This window comes from Equus przewalskii, unplaced genomic scaffold (genome assembly GCF_037783145.1).
Source record: "Equus przewalskii isolate Varuska unplaced genomic scaffold, EquPr2 ChrUn-1, whole genome shotgun sequence".
NCBI lineage: Eukaryota > Metazoa > Chordata > Mammalia > Perissodactyla > Equidae > Equus > Equus przewalskii.
In genome coordinates this window covers 106,505-123,065 of record NW_027228758.1, presented here as the reverse complement: position 1 = coordinate 123,065, position 16,561 = coordinate 106,505, and the positions used below count along the sequence as shown (strand labels likewise).

General features: G+C 49.9%; 1 protein-coding gene across 2 annotated transcripts; it reads left to right on the top strand.

Annotated features, from left to right (window-relative positions):
* The first annotated feature begins 4,568 nt into the window (after positions 1-4,568).
* FMOD (fibromodulin) lies at positions 4,569-15,117 on the top strand. 2 transcript variants are annotated; one of them, XM_070608787.1, is made up of 4 exons: positions 4,976-5,088; positions 5,210-5,345; positions 7,796-8,783; positions 13,302-15,117. In XM_070608787.1, exons 3-4 carry the CDS (start codon positions 7,805-7,807, stop codon positions 13,451-13,453), a joined length of 1,131 nt encoding a protein of 376 aa, XP_070464888.1. In that variant the 5' UTR covers positions 4,976-5,088; positions 5,210-5,345; positions 7,796-7,804; the 3' UTR covers positions 13,454-15,117. The 2 variants fall into 2 exon arrangements, with proteins under 2 accessions (XP_008537554.1, XP_070464888.1); XM_008539332.2 differs by lacking the exon at positions 5,210-5,345 and having other exon boundaries at positions 4,569-5,088.
* The last annotated feature ends 1,444 nt before the right edge of the window (positions 15,118-16,561 follow it).

Sequence of the window (16,561 nt, the reverse complement as noted above, 5' to 3'; positions counted from 1 at the left end):
CCAGACATCCCCAGGACAGTCTGAGGGACACCATTAATTCTTAGCTCATTTGCATAATAAAGATGGATGTCATGTACTGAGCCACTGAATGACCAAACCCTCCAGGCTTCAGGTTTCAGGTTGTCTCCTCTGCCTCCTTCCTCATTTTGGTATCTCTCCCTGAACCAATGCCCCTTTCCTGACTCAAATACACTCCTACTTTCTAGAAGGTGAACTTCTGGAATCTCTCACGTCATCATCATTTTAATAATACCAGGCATGCAGTAAAAACACAGTAAAAATAAGAGATGCTATCCATTAAAAGAGAAAGGTTGTTCTCTGCCTTATTTTTAAAGAGCTTATTAGAAGGAAATTCTGAAGCTCTTAATGCATTTCCCAGAACTTGGAACTTGAAAGAGGCTTGCACTTGAAAGAAAGCAAGTCTTTCCCCCAGCTCCAACTCTTGGTCTCATCCTCTGGAAAGAGGAGACTATCCATGGTGAGGACTTCTAATGACCCCTCAGTGCCAAGGGAATAAGGAAAACATCTCCCTTGGAAACTTTGGGACACATTATGGGGTGTCAGTGTAGCCAAGACTTTCCATCGAAACATTAGACTAGTAAACAATCGCTGTCTGGCGTCAACAGTTTTCAGGATGGGCCGGCAGCGGGGCCTGAATCATATTACCATGATCATCTTTCTACTGACTCTTTATGTCCAACTCAATAATTCTGTTTGGGTGGATTTCCAGTCTTGCCCCTCTTCCCCTGATTGTTTGGGACCAGAGGCTATGATATAAAAACACGGACAGTTGGATTCTATGGGGATGAAGAGGAAGAGGCTGGCCGCCACAGGAGTCTCACTGTGTCTTTGCTGGCAGTAATTTAAATCAGAAGACACTTCATCCCTCCCAAACAGGGTGGGTCCAATGTCAGAGGCAATCAGCTTTGCCCAGTACTTTTCCAGGTCAGGAGGAAATAGCAGTGGCCTGAACCCCTGGAAAGTCTAATTGGCCTAAAAGTCTAAGGGTTTGCCTGGCTTGGTTGGTGGTGGACATTCCATCCAGTATTAGGTGCTGAAGACAGGTAGACTCTGCAGGGAGCCAAAAATACAATTCATTTCATAACTCTTTACTGATTACCTCCAGGGGCCAGGCACTGTGTACCCAGCCGGGGACCAGAGCTACAGAAATGGGCAACGTGGCCTCTCTCTTTACTTGCCTTATAGTCTCATGACTGGGTAGCGTTGGCTTGACGCCTCCCAGAAAGCATCAGCGTCCCCAGTGAGTCTCCTTTACATGTGGACTCCTGTGGCAATCTGGGCAACATCAGGATCCCCTACTTCCTATACCAAAGCTGAGCTCAGAGGGCCTAGATCCAGAACCAGGCAAACAGAGCAGCAATCATCAAAACGGAGATTAGAACCCATTGACAAAGGAATTTTGAACAGTGGTTCAGAATGGTTCCCTGGAACTCTGCCTCCTGACCTGATCCCAATCATCCCTTTTCTTTCTTCCCCCGAAACCTATCTTGAAACAGGACAGATGACTAAGGAACTGGTGCAAATCTCACTGCTTTAGAAGTGGTCAACAAACCACGTGGAGATTCTGCCTTTTTTGGTGAAACGTACTGGAAAGGATCCCAGTCAATGTTTGGTCCCCAGACTCTACTGACTTTAACCGTTATTAAATACAGTAATTATCCAGCATGCTGGGATTTAAAAAAATAAATATCTGTACCAATGAGTGGATTTGCGCAAGCTGCCTAGGCCCATCTAAGAAGTGTCTCTCAGGCCAGGTTGCCAGAATCAATGAATTCCATTGAAAAGTGACTGCTTTCTGGACTTAAAAATGATGAGAAAGTCATCTGTGCATTATTCACAGCCATCTTCAGCTAAGGACACCCTGCGCCACTCACGAGATCAGAGTTGCTGCATATGCGTCTGCTTTATTTTGAGCAGGCATTATAATGAAGCCTCTTTGTGTCCCCTACACTCAGGACCTTGCTAGGCACAGAGGAGATACTATCTGTTTATTAAACTGAAATGAACTACATGTGAGGTCAGAAAGAGAAGCCCTGTTCCCCACCCTCTCTCATCTTTATACTCCCCTTTCCGCAGATTCCAGTAGACTGGCTCCGTATAAACTGAGTCCAGCCCTGACAGCAGGACGCTCATCACCCCTCCATTCTACCAGTCCTCTGGCCCTTGCTTGTGAGAAAGTATGTGGGCTTTAGATCAAGGTTAAAATCTTTGTTTTACCATTTCTAGCTACTCATTTTACATCTCTGAGCACCTATTTCCAATGCAAAATACCTCCTGAGATCATTATATGAGATAACATAAGGAAATCACTCAGTTTATAGTAGGTGTTCAGTAGAGGCCCACTCATTATGTTTAATCTTTTTAAAAACTCTTTGTAAGTCCTAAGAAGAGTGGGTCCCCAACAAGCAACTTTCTGACAGCCTATGTCACTCAGGGCTAGCCTACGAGCCCTCGTGGTCTAGTAGTTACAATTCAGCGCTCTCACTGCCATGGCCCAGGTTCCTTTCCTGGTCAGGGAACCACACCACCTGTCTGTCTGTTGGTTGCATACTGTGGCGGCTGCATGTTGCTGCGATGCTGAAAGTTATGCTACCGGTATTTCACATACCAGCAGGGTCACTCACGGTGGACAGTTTTCCCTGGAGCTTCCAGACTATGAAAGACTAGGAGAAGGACCTGGTCACTTTCTTCCGACAAAGTTGGCCATGAAAACCCTATGAATAGCAGCAGAGCATCGTCTGATAGAGCGCTGGAAGGTGAGAGGATGGCACAAAAAGACTGGGCAGGGTTCCGCTCTGCTCAACACAGGGTCACTAGGAGCTGGAATGGCACTAACATCAAAAACACAGCTCAAACCTATTGGAGCAACTGAAAGTGCCATCTGCCTTGACACCTCTAAATTCTTCAAATTCAAATCTGAGGCTTTCTCAATTGGCATTTTTTAAAAATAAGGAATGTTTCAACTTTGAGCCCTAGTGCACTCTTAGTAGAAATGTAAAATGGTGCATCTGCTATGAAAAACAGTATACAAGTCTAAAAAATTAAAAATAGAATTACCATATTCTGAGCATATACCCAATTCCACTTCTGAGTGTATACCCAAAATAATTAAAAGTAGGTTCTCAAAGAGATATTTGTACATCCATGTTCATAGCAGCAGCATTCACAATAGTTAAGAGGTGGAAACAGCCCATGTGTCCATCAATGAATGAATGAATACATAAAATGTGGTCTATACATACAATATGATATTGTGGAAAGGAAATTCCGACACGTTACAACATGAGTGAAACTTGAGAACACTATGCTAAGTGAAACGTGCGTCACAAAAAAACAAATACTGTATGACTCCACTTATATGAGGCATCTAAAGTAGTGAAACTCATAGAAACAGAAAGTGGAATGGTGGGTGCCATGGGCTGGGGAGAGGGTGAAATGGGAATTTTTGTCTAAAGGATATAGAGTTTCAGTTTCGAAAGATGAAAAAGTTCTAGAGGCTGGTTGCATGGCACTGTGAATACACAACACTAATGTACACTTAAAAATGGTTAAGATGGTAAATTTTGTGTTAGGTGCAATTTACCACAATTAAAAATAAAACAAATAAGGAGTGTTTCCTGGATGCTGGCAGGAGACAATCAGCTGAGGAGAGAGCATTTAAGACACACAGGTTCGTCTAAGCTACTGAGATTCTACGTGACCCAAATTCTAATGGCTTCCAAATGTTTTCCTCTAGCCCCTGAACTTCAAACTCAGAGTCATCCATCTAACTGCCTGTGTGCGTCTCCACTGGAGAGCCAACAGGCATTTCTAACGTAGGCCCTCTCCCTCCCCGTCTTTCCCACGTCAGGAAATGGAGCTGCTGCCCACTCAGTGGCTCAAACTGAAACCCTAGGCCTCATCCTTGACTTTCCGTGACTCCCCATATCTGGTCCGTCTTCAGGATGTGTCAGTCCCCTTTCTGAAAATACATTTCCCTTCCCACTGCACCAGTCCAGGCTGCCGTTCTCTCTCTGTGAGGCTGGCTAGCACCTCCGGCTCCCACCCTCGTCTCCCTCTCCCCACTCAGCAGTCTCTCCTATGTGCTTTTAAAAATGTGAATTGGGTACTTCCCCTGCTTAAAACATACTGTTTTTCAAATATTTAGAATAAAAACTAAATCCTTTCCATGCCAAATATCCCTTCATGGTCTAGCTCCTGCCTGCTTCTCTGACCTCATCTTCCCTTCACCCAGGGTCTCTATATCTGTAAAATAGGTACAACAGCAATCATGTTCAGGTAGTGAGCATCAGTGAGGTGCTAGGCCAGGTGCCTCACACACATGACCTCAGATAGTCCTGGCTATAGCCCAAGGCGGTGTTAGGAATCCTAAGACTGTAGTGAGGATTAAATGAGAGCGCACAATGCTGGTGCCAGCAAGTGATGGGTCACTGCTAGATTTGCTCCAATGTCGGGGGAGAACATCTGTAGCCCCGAGAAGTCTACCCTGGTCAGGGACGCTGTCCTGTGTCCTGCTCTCTTATCCACTGGTCTAACCACCTGCCCATAGGGGGCGCTTGGGCCAAGACGGGTGAGCACTAGCTCTCTGAGGGGCACAGGGGTTGTTAAAGAGTTAAGATGCCTTTCCCCAAAGCCTGGCCTTCCCCATCCCCACATCTGCCCTGTGGTTTAATGAGAAATCCAGGCACTCTGTAAGGGACTGTGCAAATAACTTCTAGGGCGCCACTAACTCATTCAGCAGAAAGAGGCCCACAGCTGCCAATGCTTCAGGGAAGATAAGTGAGTGGAAAGAAGGTGGTTTTTATAGCATCAGGCAGATGGAAGGATTTTGCGCGGTTGAGTGTGAGCTCCGCCCCTGCAGCAGAGCCGAAAAATCCAGGCTCCGGGCTCCTCAGCCCCTCTCTTCACAATATTTGATTAGGAATTTGGGGGCGGGACCTGGCCTGGCACAGACGCGCACACTCTCAGTGGACACTCCTACTCCTTCTCTCTCTCTCTCTCACACACGTTCTCCAACCAAGGAGGCCAGACAGAGGGACGTGGTCACTCTGAAAGGTTCAACTTGAGGTAAGTTCAGCATTTTACTTCAGTTTCTGTGCCTTCTAGTCCCATGAAGGAAACAAAGGAAGGGGCTGGGAGTAGGGCAGGGGCAGGCAGGGAGGAGCCATTCCTCCTTCTCCTCTTCTAGGCCGTGATCCCAGGAGGCTGGAGAGGGGCCGAGGGGGAGCAGGAGGAAGGGGCTCCAGCGGCTGCCTTTGCCTGACAGTTCCTTTCTGGTTGCTGGGAGGCCTCCAATTCTCGGGCTTGAAGAAGCGAAGAACCAGGTATCCAGAGAAGCCAGCTTTGCCCTCCCACCCACCACTCACCCCACCATCCTAGCGCCGTGTCCCTGTGGTCTCTCTGTGGGACCTACGTGCTGTTTGGGGGGCAGGAGGAGTTTGTGTATTGTGTGTGTGTGTGTGCACGTGTTTTTCTGGGGTGAGAGGAAGAGAATAAAGAGAAGCATTGAGAATCGATTGTGTCCAGGGAGCTGTGAAGTGGGGGTCCAATCCAGTGAGGGGATGGCTTCTGGTTTGACTTCTTCGACTCTGATAGGAGGGAGAGACGGTCCTCTAGAGCAGAGAAATGAAAGACCAGCAGTAACTCCTGAGTGAGCCAGACTCAACTCATAGAGTGCCTGCCTGGAAACTTACCACCTCACAAAACTCCGAGCACAGGAGGGTCTCTAGCATTATAGGGGGAAATTTAAGAGCATACAACCCTGGAGCAACATTGCCAAGAGAAGGGGGTGAGGTGAGGAGAGGCATAAGCTCCCCACCAAACCCTTTTAGCCATCATGGCCCCTAAGGAGAGGCCAAAGCGGTCAGGATGCACAGCCCCAGGAGAGCTGAGTCTTAGAGAGGAAGGTGGCTCTTGTTTGCCAAGGTGCCCAGTCTGGAAGAAATGGAGACAGAGGCTCACTGTGCCAGCCTCCAGACAACCACCTTGGTCCTGCAGCAGTCCGGGACTGTGCATGGAAAAATGCACTGTTGGCAGTGGGCCTCTCCATCCGTCTTCTTTCCTGGCCAGAGCAAGGGCCCAGCCAGCATGCCAGGCAGTGGGCAGTTGAGTGAGCTTCTCAGAAACACTGTGGGCTCTTTGTCTGAGGCCTGAGGCTGTCTGAGGATGAGCCAGGGAGCCTCTCCTCTGTCGCCCAGAGGCTGGTGGGGGGAAGCGGGCCTAAGGGCACTGCTTTCAGGGGACAGGGAGGTCTGAGAGGGAGGACTGGCCAGATGGTGACTAGATTGAGTGTCACAGTCAGGGTCCTTCTCATCAGTTCAGTGGATTTGATGCTGGCTTTTCGACTCCTTTCTTTCTCCTGTCCACAGTTGCCAACCCCAGCAAGGCCCAACAAAAATGTGAGGGATATATGTGACTTTTCTAGGATCGAGAAAGCTTCTAAGGTTTCTCCATCCAATGGTGGCACTCACCCCTCTGGAAGGTGCCTATTGCTCATAGTGGCTATGCATTGCATTGGCTATAAGTATTTGGAGTAGGGTGCCCGGGTCTGAAATGCCAGCCCCTGGTCCCTCATCTTCCATGCCTTTAGCTTCCTTCTCAGATGGCACCAAACCCACATTTCTCTCCAAGTACCCTCTTCTCATCTCGCTAGCATACGAGCTCAAAGGCAACAGCCTGCCTGGCAAGGTGGGAGGGAAACCCAGATGTCATCATAGGTAGCTTGTGTTGGGAAGGAAGGGTGCCAGAAACCCATTCTAAAGCTGCATTCCCTTGGGCATGCACAAGAGACTTCAATTCCCATTCTATTTTTCAGTGTTCCTCATTCATTTCTCTTGGTCACCCATGGCTCTTGTATATATCTAAGGTGGAGCATAAGGAGTGCTAACACTTTACTAGACACCATGGAAGACAGCCAAGTGCTCTGGCTCAGACTCCATACACTCAGGACCCACCCTAGCAGACAAGTGCTATACCTGGCTGCCAGTGTCCCCACTCTGGAGGGGATCTGTAACTGTTATATGAAGACCCTATGCCAGCCAAGTTGCGTGCATAGCCACGAACTGCTAACCAGAGAGCTTTCTCACCCAGCAGACCATTACAGACGCTGGCACTTTGAAGGGTAGCCCAAGCCTTGTGGTGGCTGCAAAGGGACCACGCCCCTCCCCAAAGACTCAAAACCACAAACCCCCAGGCTGCCCAAGAGAGGAGAAGATCTTCCAGAAGTAGTACAGATCTTCCTCTTCGAGGTCTCAAGCCACTTCTGGAGGTTTCCCAGAGACAGGGAAAGAGCCAGAGGGCTTCTTCCTTGGACTCTTGAAAAATATTATTTTCCTGGGGAGTCCAAACTGGACGGGAATTCAGGCCTAAAGAGCATCCCTCTCTCCCCTTCTCCTCCTGCCCCACCCCCACAGAGATTGCTGTATGCTTTCCCCCAACAGAACCTTCAGGTTCTAGAGACTCCTAAGGACCTGTCCCTCCAAAAACTGAAGTGCTCCCCAATTCAAGTTTCTTCTCATCTCAAAGTCTCTATTTCTGTGACTCTGTGACCAGGGGAAAATGCACGTAGCTCCCCCAGATAGCCAAGGTCCAGATGGACCAAGTGCGCAGAGCCGGCACTGGGAGGAGGCACAGAGGAGGTGAGAGCAAAGCTCCTGCTCTCAGATGCTGAGTCAGATCTGCTTAGCTCTAAGCCTAAGGCTTGCCTGCTTTGCCTCCCTGCCTCCCTAGAGTCTCACTCATGCTCGCTTGCTCTGTTCTCTCTCCCTTCTTGCAGAGAGACAAAATGCAGTGGGCCTCTCTCCTGCTGCTGGCAGGGCTCTGCTCCCTCTCCCGGGCCCAGTATGACGAAGACCCCCACTGGTGGTTCCACTACCTCCGCAGCCAGCAGTCCACCTACTATGATCCCTATGACCCTTACCCTTATGAGCCCTATGAGCCTTACCCCTACGGGGTGGAGGAAGGTCCAGCCTATGCCTACGGCTCTCCACCCCCACCAGAGCCCCGCGACTGCCCCCAGGAGTGTGACTGCCCACCCAACTTCCCCACAGCCATGTACTGTGACAACCGCAACCTCAAGTACCTGCCCTTCGTCCCCTCTCGCATGAAGTATGTATACTTCCAGAACAACCAGATCTCCTCCATCCAGGAAGGTGTCTTTGACAATGCGACTGGGCTGCTCTGGATTGCTCTCCATGGCAACCAGATCACCAGTGATAAGGTGGGCAGGAAGGTCTTCTCCAAGCTGAAGCACCTGGAGAGGCTGTACCTGGACCACAACAACCTGACCCGGGTGCCCGGCCCACTGCCTCGATCCCTGAGGGAGCTCCATCTCGACCACAACCAGATCTCAAGGGTCCCCAACAATGCTTTGGAGGGTCTGGAGAACCTTACAGCCTTGTATCTCCAACACAACGAGATCCAGGAAGTGGGCAGTGCGATGAAGGGCCTCCGGTCACTGATCTTGCTGGACCTGAGTTACAACCACCTTCGAAAGGTGCCTGACGGACTGCCCTCAGCCCTTGAGCAGCTGTACCTGGAGCACAATAACGTCTACTCCGTCCCTGACAGCTATTTCCGGGGCTCACCCAAGCTGCTGTATGTGCGGCTGTCTCACAACAGTCTTACCAACAATGGCCTGGCCTCCAACACCTTCAATTCCAGCAGCATCCTTGAGCTCGACCTCTCCTACAACCAGCTGCAGAAGATCCCCCCCGTCAATACCAACCTGGAGAACCTTTACCTCCAAGGCAATAGGATCAATGGTGAGACCTTGGTGAAGGGGAGTGGGGAGTGGCTGTCTATCTCTCTAGAAAGACCCTGTTCTGAGTGCTGGTAGCAATACAAAGGAAAAAAGTAGGGGAACCAAAGAGTACAAATGAAGCTACCTGAAAACCAAGTCATACTCCTGTCTAAAAGGGCAAAATGGCATACTCTTAGACTAAACAGCTGTGTTAGGAAAATTCAGTGGGGAGTGGGCTGGTATGGAAGAAGACTTCCCAGAAGAGGTAAGTTTCAGTCTAGGTCATGAGAGATAAGTGTGCATGGGCCAGAGGAACACAGGACAAAGCTGTTCTGGGAAGGGAAATTGCCACAAACAAAGGAACCAGTCATTTAACAGATCACCTTGTTAAACCAGTCACTTAACCAGGGAATTCATGTGTCTAGGATGAAGGGGTCCTGCACCGAGGAGCAGTGAGACATGAGTTTGGAGAGGTTTGGTAGTTCATAGAGAGGGGGATTTCACTGGAACTTCTAGGGTCCATCTTGGAAGGAAGGTGGGCTGCTAAGAAACCATGGTATCTGTACTTACTCACCAACCCAGAAGATGATGAGATGAGCTCTCTGTTTCCACACGATCTACTCCTGCCTCTACAGCCTGGTCTTGTGTTTGGGTGTTTGCTTTTTAAACCTAACAGCTGGTGGATGAGAATGTGCAGCCTCTCAGAGCTGAAGGAGGTGTTCGTTCTGGTCAGTTCTCCCTGGAGCACAAGGAGTCCCTGGTGGCAGGGCAGGGCAGAGTTCCCCCTGGGGTGTCCTGAGCCTGATAACCACAGACCCCTGGGGTGGTGGGCAAGGACACTGGACTTCTTGTTTTCCAAGCACTGAAAAGGTCTAAAGGAACCAAAAGGGCTCCCTCCCTGCCCCTAAGAACTAAAATATTCCTTTCAGATTGGGATATCGAGTTGCTTTTCAGTTCCTTCTCGGGATCTTGTGTTTCGAATGTGCTTACATTACCCCAGGGCCTGTGACGTCTTAATCCCAGCTGGAAAGTACTGAGCCAGCATTTAACCTTCGTTCCTGTGTCGCAAACCCTGCCTCTCCCTGGGTAAAGAAGAACTCATTAATGACCACCGGCAGAGGGCTCTGAAGTAGAGCCTGCTGAGAGTGGCAGCTCCATCAAAGTGCTGATAAAGCAGGGTCTTGCTCTCTCCTCTCCATCTTTTCTCTCCCTGTGCTCAGGGAGTACATGGCAAGATGTTAACAAGCTGGACAGCCCTCTGAGTGAGAGGCACCAGTCCCAGAGGTTGACCAGGGGGTGGAGGGCGGCAAGGCGAAGATGTGTGTGGTCCTCTAGTTTGAAGTGTAAGACACCATCATGCACGGTCCAAACTGCTTTGTATTTAAAGGCTCTCTTTCTTTTGGGTCTTCTTGTTCCCGAGGGGGTGGCTCTCTAAGACGTCTCTAAGATGGTGCGTGCTGCAAAGGCTTTGACCTTTCCTCGTAGCTGTCCACTATCCCACCCAGAAGTCACCACTACTTACCTGCCACCCGCTCTGAATCCAGGAGCATTGTCACATCAGAAATGTCATATAATATGCTGCGCTTGACCCTGAAAATGTGGCAGCAAAGAGCAGCTGTCATGGGAGAGAACCCATTAGTGACTGAATAACTACACAATCAGAGACACTTGGGGTGGGAGAGGTTTCATCCAGCATCTCGGCACCACGCTGCCTTCCTGCAAAACTGCCTTGCCACTCGAACACCAGGTGGCCCACCTCTTCCCAAACCTCTGCAGAGGATAAAATCACTCTAGTAAAGTGTCCCAAGGTCATGCAAGAAAGTTCCCCCTTAAGTCAAACAACCTCAAAATTTTCAGGGTCTACCCCAAATCCTTTCTTGTGTAATGTAAGCCAAATTCCCTTTATCTAGTTATCAGTTAGTCTCTCTCCCAGTCTTCTGTTTAGGCAAAATAACGCCAATTTCTTAATTTAATTTTCCTTAAATTAGTGAATTAGTACGTGTAAAGTGCTTGCTCCAGGGCCTGGCACATAACTGAAAAACCAATGCACAACTAATTATTTTTATTAGCGTTTCTTCTCATTGCCACTTTGAAAGTGACAGGCATAATGTGTTTTGTTGGATTTTTTGCACGGCAAAGATGAGGAAATGGAGACACAGAGAAGGAAAAGCAATCTTTTCATGTCACCCAGACCATGTAGTTTAGAACCCTGAAGCCCCACCTTCCATATCCAGGGACCTAGAGCCAGCTGTCTCTGCCTGAGAACGTGAGGACTCTCTCTCTGATTCAGACCGCCAGCAGGAAAGACAGTGCCCCCAGCTCAGCCTGCTCTCATAGGGCAATTGTGAGGGCCCAGGGGTGCGGGGGGTGAAGGTGGAATTGAAACAACCCCCTGAGGGAGGAGCTCAAAGAAGGACAGGAGCTAAAGGGTGCGCAGCGGGATCAGGCGCAGTCCTCTCCCCCCACCTTTCTTCTTCCATTAGTGTCTCTCTCAGTTTTTCCAGCCTGGCAACAGCAAAGGAACACAGCCCGGAATGTTCTTCAGTAGCTTTGGGACCTAGTGGAGCAGGGCGGGTATACGAGGAGGAATTTGGAAAGACTTATGTCAGTATTTAATCTGGGCTGGAAAATGTCCTGTAGAGTTTCCAAGCAGAAGCCCTCTGTTATTCCTGAGCTGGGGTAGATAAACAGGAGGGCTCACAGTGTCCGGTGTGGGGACAGAATCTACGTACACGGTGTGGCCAGCAGCCCACAAGGATCCCCCATATTTATCCAGGCCAAGTTGGGATGCAGGACTTTCACAGACGGTCTGAGGGCTCCAGGTGTGGGGAGAGACTCTATCACAGAACCTCTAGCACAGTCCCAAAGAGGGCTGGAAGTGGTGCTGAGGCTGGGCCACTGTATTTCTCTGCCCCACTCCATCTTTTATACAGACACTGCAGACCAGCCTCAGCCGAGGCTCTGCCCCACCTGCTCACTTGGAGGCCACTTGATCTCTTCCTTAGGACCAGAAAGGAGACATTCCAGATCTCCTCCCCACTCCAAGCGCTCTCCAAAGAAGGGCATTCCCGATCTCCTCCACTCTCCGTGTCTCGTCATCCTCTGGGTCTGGATCTTCGGTCTCACGTTTGCAGTACAAGTTAACTGTCTGCAGCCTCACCCCATCCCACTTTGTCAGTTTTTAACACACAGTGGAAACAACTGATAGAGCTAATTTAAAACCACTTTCTTCATCAGCCTATTCAAGCTTTCCATGCAGTCTTCCTTGCAACCTTCATTTTCACACGTATAACCTCTCCCTCCGGGCCACCCTCCACATCCCTCTGGGAGAGAGTCAGCAAGGCCTGCTCCCACCCTCCACGCACAGCTCTGGCAACACAGCTTCCCCCACTGGACGAGCGCAGGAAGGCCTCTAGTGGAAGCAGAGCCAGCCCAGCTCTGGGTCTGCCCAGGCATATCGGCCCTCCAGATGTCCCAGAGCCATCTTCCCCTGAGGGCACAATGGGTAACTTCCCCCAAGCCCCTTTCACAGGAGCACCTTCCTGAAGCCTCATGCACCACAGTGAGGGCAGCCTGCAGAGGCGGCAGCCGCTTCCCGGTGGTGACATTTGCCATCTCTGCTGGAGTTTTAGCTGAGTTCTTGGCTTTTCCCCTTTCAAGTTCCTGACCCAGTAGACTCGAGACCATGGTGGTTGATTTGCCCAAGAGGACAACCAGAGTTGGAACGGGGTGAAAGGCAGCAGAAGGATTTATGCTAAAACCAAGCAGAATTATTCTATCTATTAGGATTACATGGTTTGTGGGGAAAGCTTCAAAAAGGGGGAATTCTTTTGAAAAGGCAAACCGTAATCATATAAAATGCAAGAGGCGAGGGAATTATCTGTTTGACTTTTGAGGTCCATAGCAGTCCCGTTCGTCTATGAATTTCCTTCTCCTTGAACCTCAGAGCCTTGCTCACTCCTTGGCAGTACTCGGAAGGGAGCCGGGCAACCCCCGACAGCTTGGCACGGAAAGACGCTTGTCTCTCGGCCCAGGCTTTCTCGTTTTAATTTCCTGCCACTTTCTCTATCTGCACAGTGGCAGAAGATATTCCAGATTTAAGTCCCTCCATTTCCTCGATCTTCCTTCTCACAGCAATTCAGCAAAGCCCTCCTCCAAAACCAATCAAGTACTTCAAAGCTGCTAGAGCTGGTCTTTGACTACCCTCTGCTTCCCCCTGCTGCCCACAAATGGGAAAAGACCAGGCGCTGGCTGGAAGGACACTCAAGGACATCCAGGGTCTGCAGAGCAATGCACAGGTTGGGGGGCGGCAGGAGGCTGAGCGCAGACGCAGGCAGGGCCCCCTCTGCCCCTAGTTCCGCCCCCCAGTGGTGAAAGTCGGTATGACTCCTCTCCTGGAGAACGCCTGCCCCTCCCAGCCCAGTTCCACCCCGCACATCACTAGTATTTAAGCAGCTTCACAGAGTCTGACTAGCCTCAATGTGCATCCGGGTCCCTGATCTGGGCTTCTCCCACCGTCCCCGCCCTCTTGTCCCCACAGAGTTCTCCATCAGCAGCTTCTGCACCGTGGTGGACGTCATGAATTTCTCCAAGCTGCAGGTGCTGCGCCTGGACGGGAACGAGATCAAGCGCAGCGCCATGCCCGCGGACGCGCCCCTCTGCCTGCGCCTCGCCAGCCTCATCGAGATCTGAGCGGCCCTCGCGCGGGCGCGGCCCACAGCCCCCACCCCACTGCATTTGGCTTGATACTTTGGTTTGGCTTTTGCTGGAAGGTCTGGGACAGATCATGTGACAGAAGTCCACGGGCTCTCTCCACAGGCTTCTTCCCTGTAGGCGGGCTTAGGTGGGATGCGGGGACAGGCAGCTTCTGCTGAGGGACACGACCGAAGCGCTCTTTTCCAGACAGATGTGGTGGCAGAGGGAGTAATCCTTGGAGGTCCCAACCCCAGAAATCTCACTGCCCACTGATCTGGTGTCGTGAACTTTAAAAGTTGCTCGGGCAATAATACGTCCTTGTACTTTTCCAACCACCCCTGACTCTCTGTGAGCAGCGCTGGACAGCCCTCTCGTGCGGGCTGGTAGTGCAGATGGTCGAGGCTCCCACTGCTGCTCCTCAGAATATACCTCTTGCCCAACAGCCTCCTCCTAAGTCCACCTCCGCACTGTCTCGCTCCACAACGCTTAAGCCTTAGACAGAAGCAGGAGACCCCAGGCATGTTCTCTGCCCAGCAGCCTATGCAGAGAACTCGTACTTGTGTCTGAGGTTGGAAGCACACCAAGAGTCACCTCTATGCCTCCCTAACCTCTCCTCTTGAAAACCGCCAGATTGGGGGTCACCAGTATGATGACAATATTCAGGGCCTGATGGGGGAGGAGGCAACCAACCTCAGGCGTAGATAAATGTATGGAGCTATATTTTAGCATTTGGGCAGTTCTTTGAAAATGGCTCAGGCTTCAAAAGAGGAAAGCCCAGACTTTGCTGATCATCAGCATCCGTAGTGGGGCAAACCACCCCCAATCAGCTAACCTGAGGAAGCAGCTCCAGGTTTCATTCTCGTCCAGCACTCTCTGCATTCCCAGCAGCTCCTACTTGGGTCTTTATCCTCAAAGGCAGAGGCCATGTGGTTCTCAAAGCATGAGGAAGGTAGCTTGTCCTCTCCTCCCAGCAGAAATGCCCACATCCTGATAGGAGAGACAGACTCCAGCCAGCCCTGGGCTTGCCTGCTAGCCCAAAGGAGGAGGCTGTGGTTCTTCTTATTAATTGATTTGTCCTAAGGCCACAGTTAAAAGTACCAGCTCTGGCCGGAGATGCTCACTGGGCCTGTGAAGCCCAGGCCAGGCAGCCACATCTTGCCTGCACTGAGTAGGAAACCTTCTGCTTTCACATCTCTGAGCTACGCCCTCATCACTGAAGATGCCTGTTGCTTTACAGTTTGGCTGCAGAACAATTAATTCTTCCCATTTCTGAAGGTATTGTTGCCTGGGGCACAACCCACCTGCTCCAGTGGGACAGAGCCAGGGGCAGGGACCGGTTGAGGAGAGCGAGCCCTTGTCTGGTCCCTGCCCAGATGCTGTCATGTCCCGGATACTGGGTATGCTTTGAGGCAGCTTCCCTGAGAAGCGAAGTAGGGGATCCTTGGACTATGTTCTTGGCTCCAGACCCTGAAATCCACAAAAGCCAAACCAGCTCATTCAACAAGGGAGCTCTGACGCGAGGGGCAGGGCCAGCCGCCCCAGCCCCAGGGCTCTTCCAAAAGCATCTGCATGTGGACGCCATCATGCCTCTATAAAGGATCCTGATTACAGGAAAAGCATGCATGGTGGCCTACGACCAATAAAGTTATTTTACGATTGCATCCACAAGAATGGAGTTATTTAAGGCAGACACAGAAGGGTTACTTTGAGGGCACCAGAGGGGAACATAGGCCTCGGGCTGGAAGGGCCCACTTTCTCATCTATTCTGCTTGGTTAGATGTAGCTAAGGGGTTAAAAAATAGTCACCTGTTTAAAAGCTCTAGTTATCAAATTTTGTGCTCTGAAAGTTCTTCTTTAAGTCTAACTTCTATCCCACCAGCTGCACATTTCCTTCCATTTGGTCCCCAAGAGATAAAGAACAACTGGGTTTTTCCAATCATTTTAACACTTTTCTCCTTGGACCACCCTCCCTTGTCAATCCAGTAATTCTGGGGTCTGGTGGGTCCTGTGTATTGCCGTCTTCACTGCTCCTGCCCTCTAGTGGCAACTGACCAGAACTGAGAGCTGTCAAGCACTGCCAAGCCTTGGCAGTTGGGCCTGAAAGAGGAAAATGAGCATTCAGCTGCCCATCGTTCTTTCATTCATTTCCTCAATGGATGATTCTGGGAAGTCTTTAAGTGCAGATGTTGTGCCAGGGGCTTAGCAAATGTTGTATAAGTTAGGAGCTTCCGGACAATCCACTACTTTCTGATAGGGAAATAACAACTGATACTCTGTGCCAAGCATGTTACAAACGTTACAACACCATCTCAAGCCAGAGTAAACTAATTTGATTATAATTCTTTGAAGCAGGAATGTAAGTGTGTACACAGATAAGAAGGAAATATAACTTTAACCACAGGCCTCTTGCAGAGAGGCTGGAGGTGTAGGCAGGGGTTAAACCATCTATTGCCTTTATTCTCTTATTTCAGACACAAGCACCAAGAAACTGTACCATATCCTGAACTCCCCAACCAGTGGCCCATGTTATACACAATCTCACAGTTCCGTCTTCCAGCCGCTAGTAAACAGCATCTCACTTCGCACCATCAGAGACTCTTTTGAAACCTTGAAAGGCTTCAGTCCAGCCTACCTTCCCCAACCTGCTCTCATGGGCCCCCAGCCCCTGGACACCTGCCAAAAATCAAGGCACCAGGAGGCACAGCGGGAGCAGGGTCTTGAGCTTCGTGTGCTGTGCACCCCTTCGGCAGTCTGCTGAAGCCTACAGACCTCTTCTCAAAATGTTTTTAAAGGCATAGAATAACATACATAGGATTCCAAAGGAAACCAAATAAAGTGAAATACAGTTATCAAAATATAGAATATATAAATTTTTGTGTAGTATGTATGTTTGTTTATTAATGCAACAAACGACAAGATCTAGCAACAAGTCTAATTAACTACAGTCCTTTCAAAGTCCTGATGAACATAAATGGCATTTGGAAGTATTTTCAACAACTGTAATGCGACATAAAAATATCTGTGATTTCAGTTGGTGACAAAGCCTCGGGTACTGCTCATACAGCGGTGATTTGTTACCTTCATAATTGAAGCGGATGCTAAATT

What these genes read in the sequence shown, in the direction of transcription:
- FMOD (XM_008539332.2), top strand. Translation starts at nt 7,805, where the DNA reads ATGCAGTGGGCCTCTCTCCTGCTGCTGGCAGGGCTCTGCTCCCTCTCC. An exon ending in CCAAGGCAATAGGATCAATG is followed by an intron (nt 8,784 to 13,301) that starts GTGAGACCTTGG and finishes TTGTCCCCACAG; the next exon opens with AGTTCTCCATCAGCAGCTTC.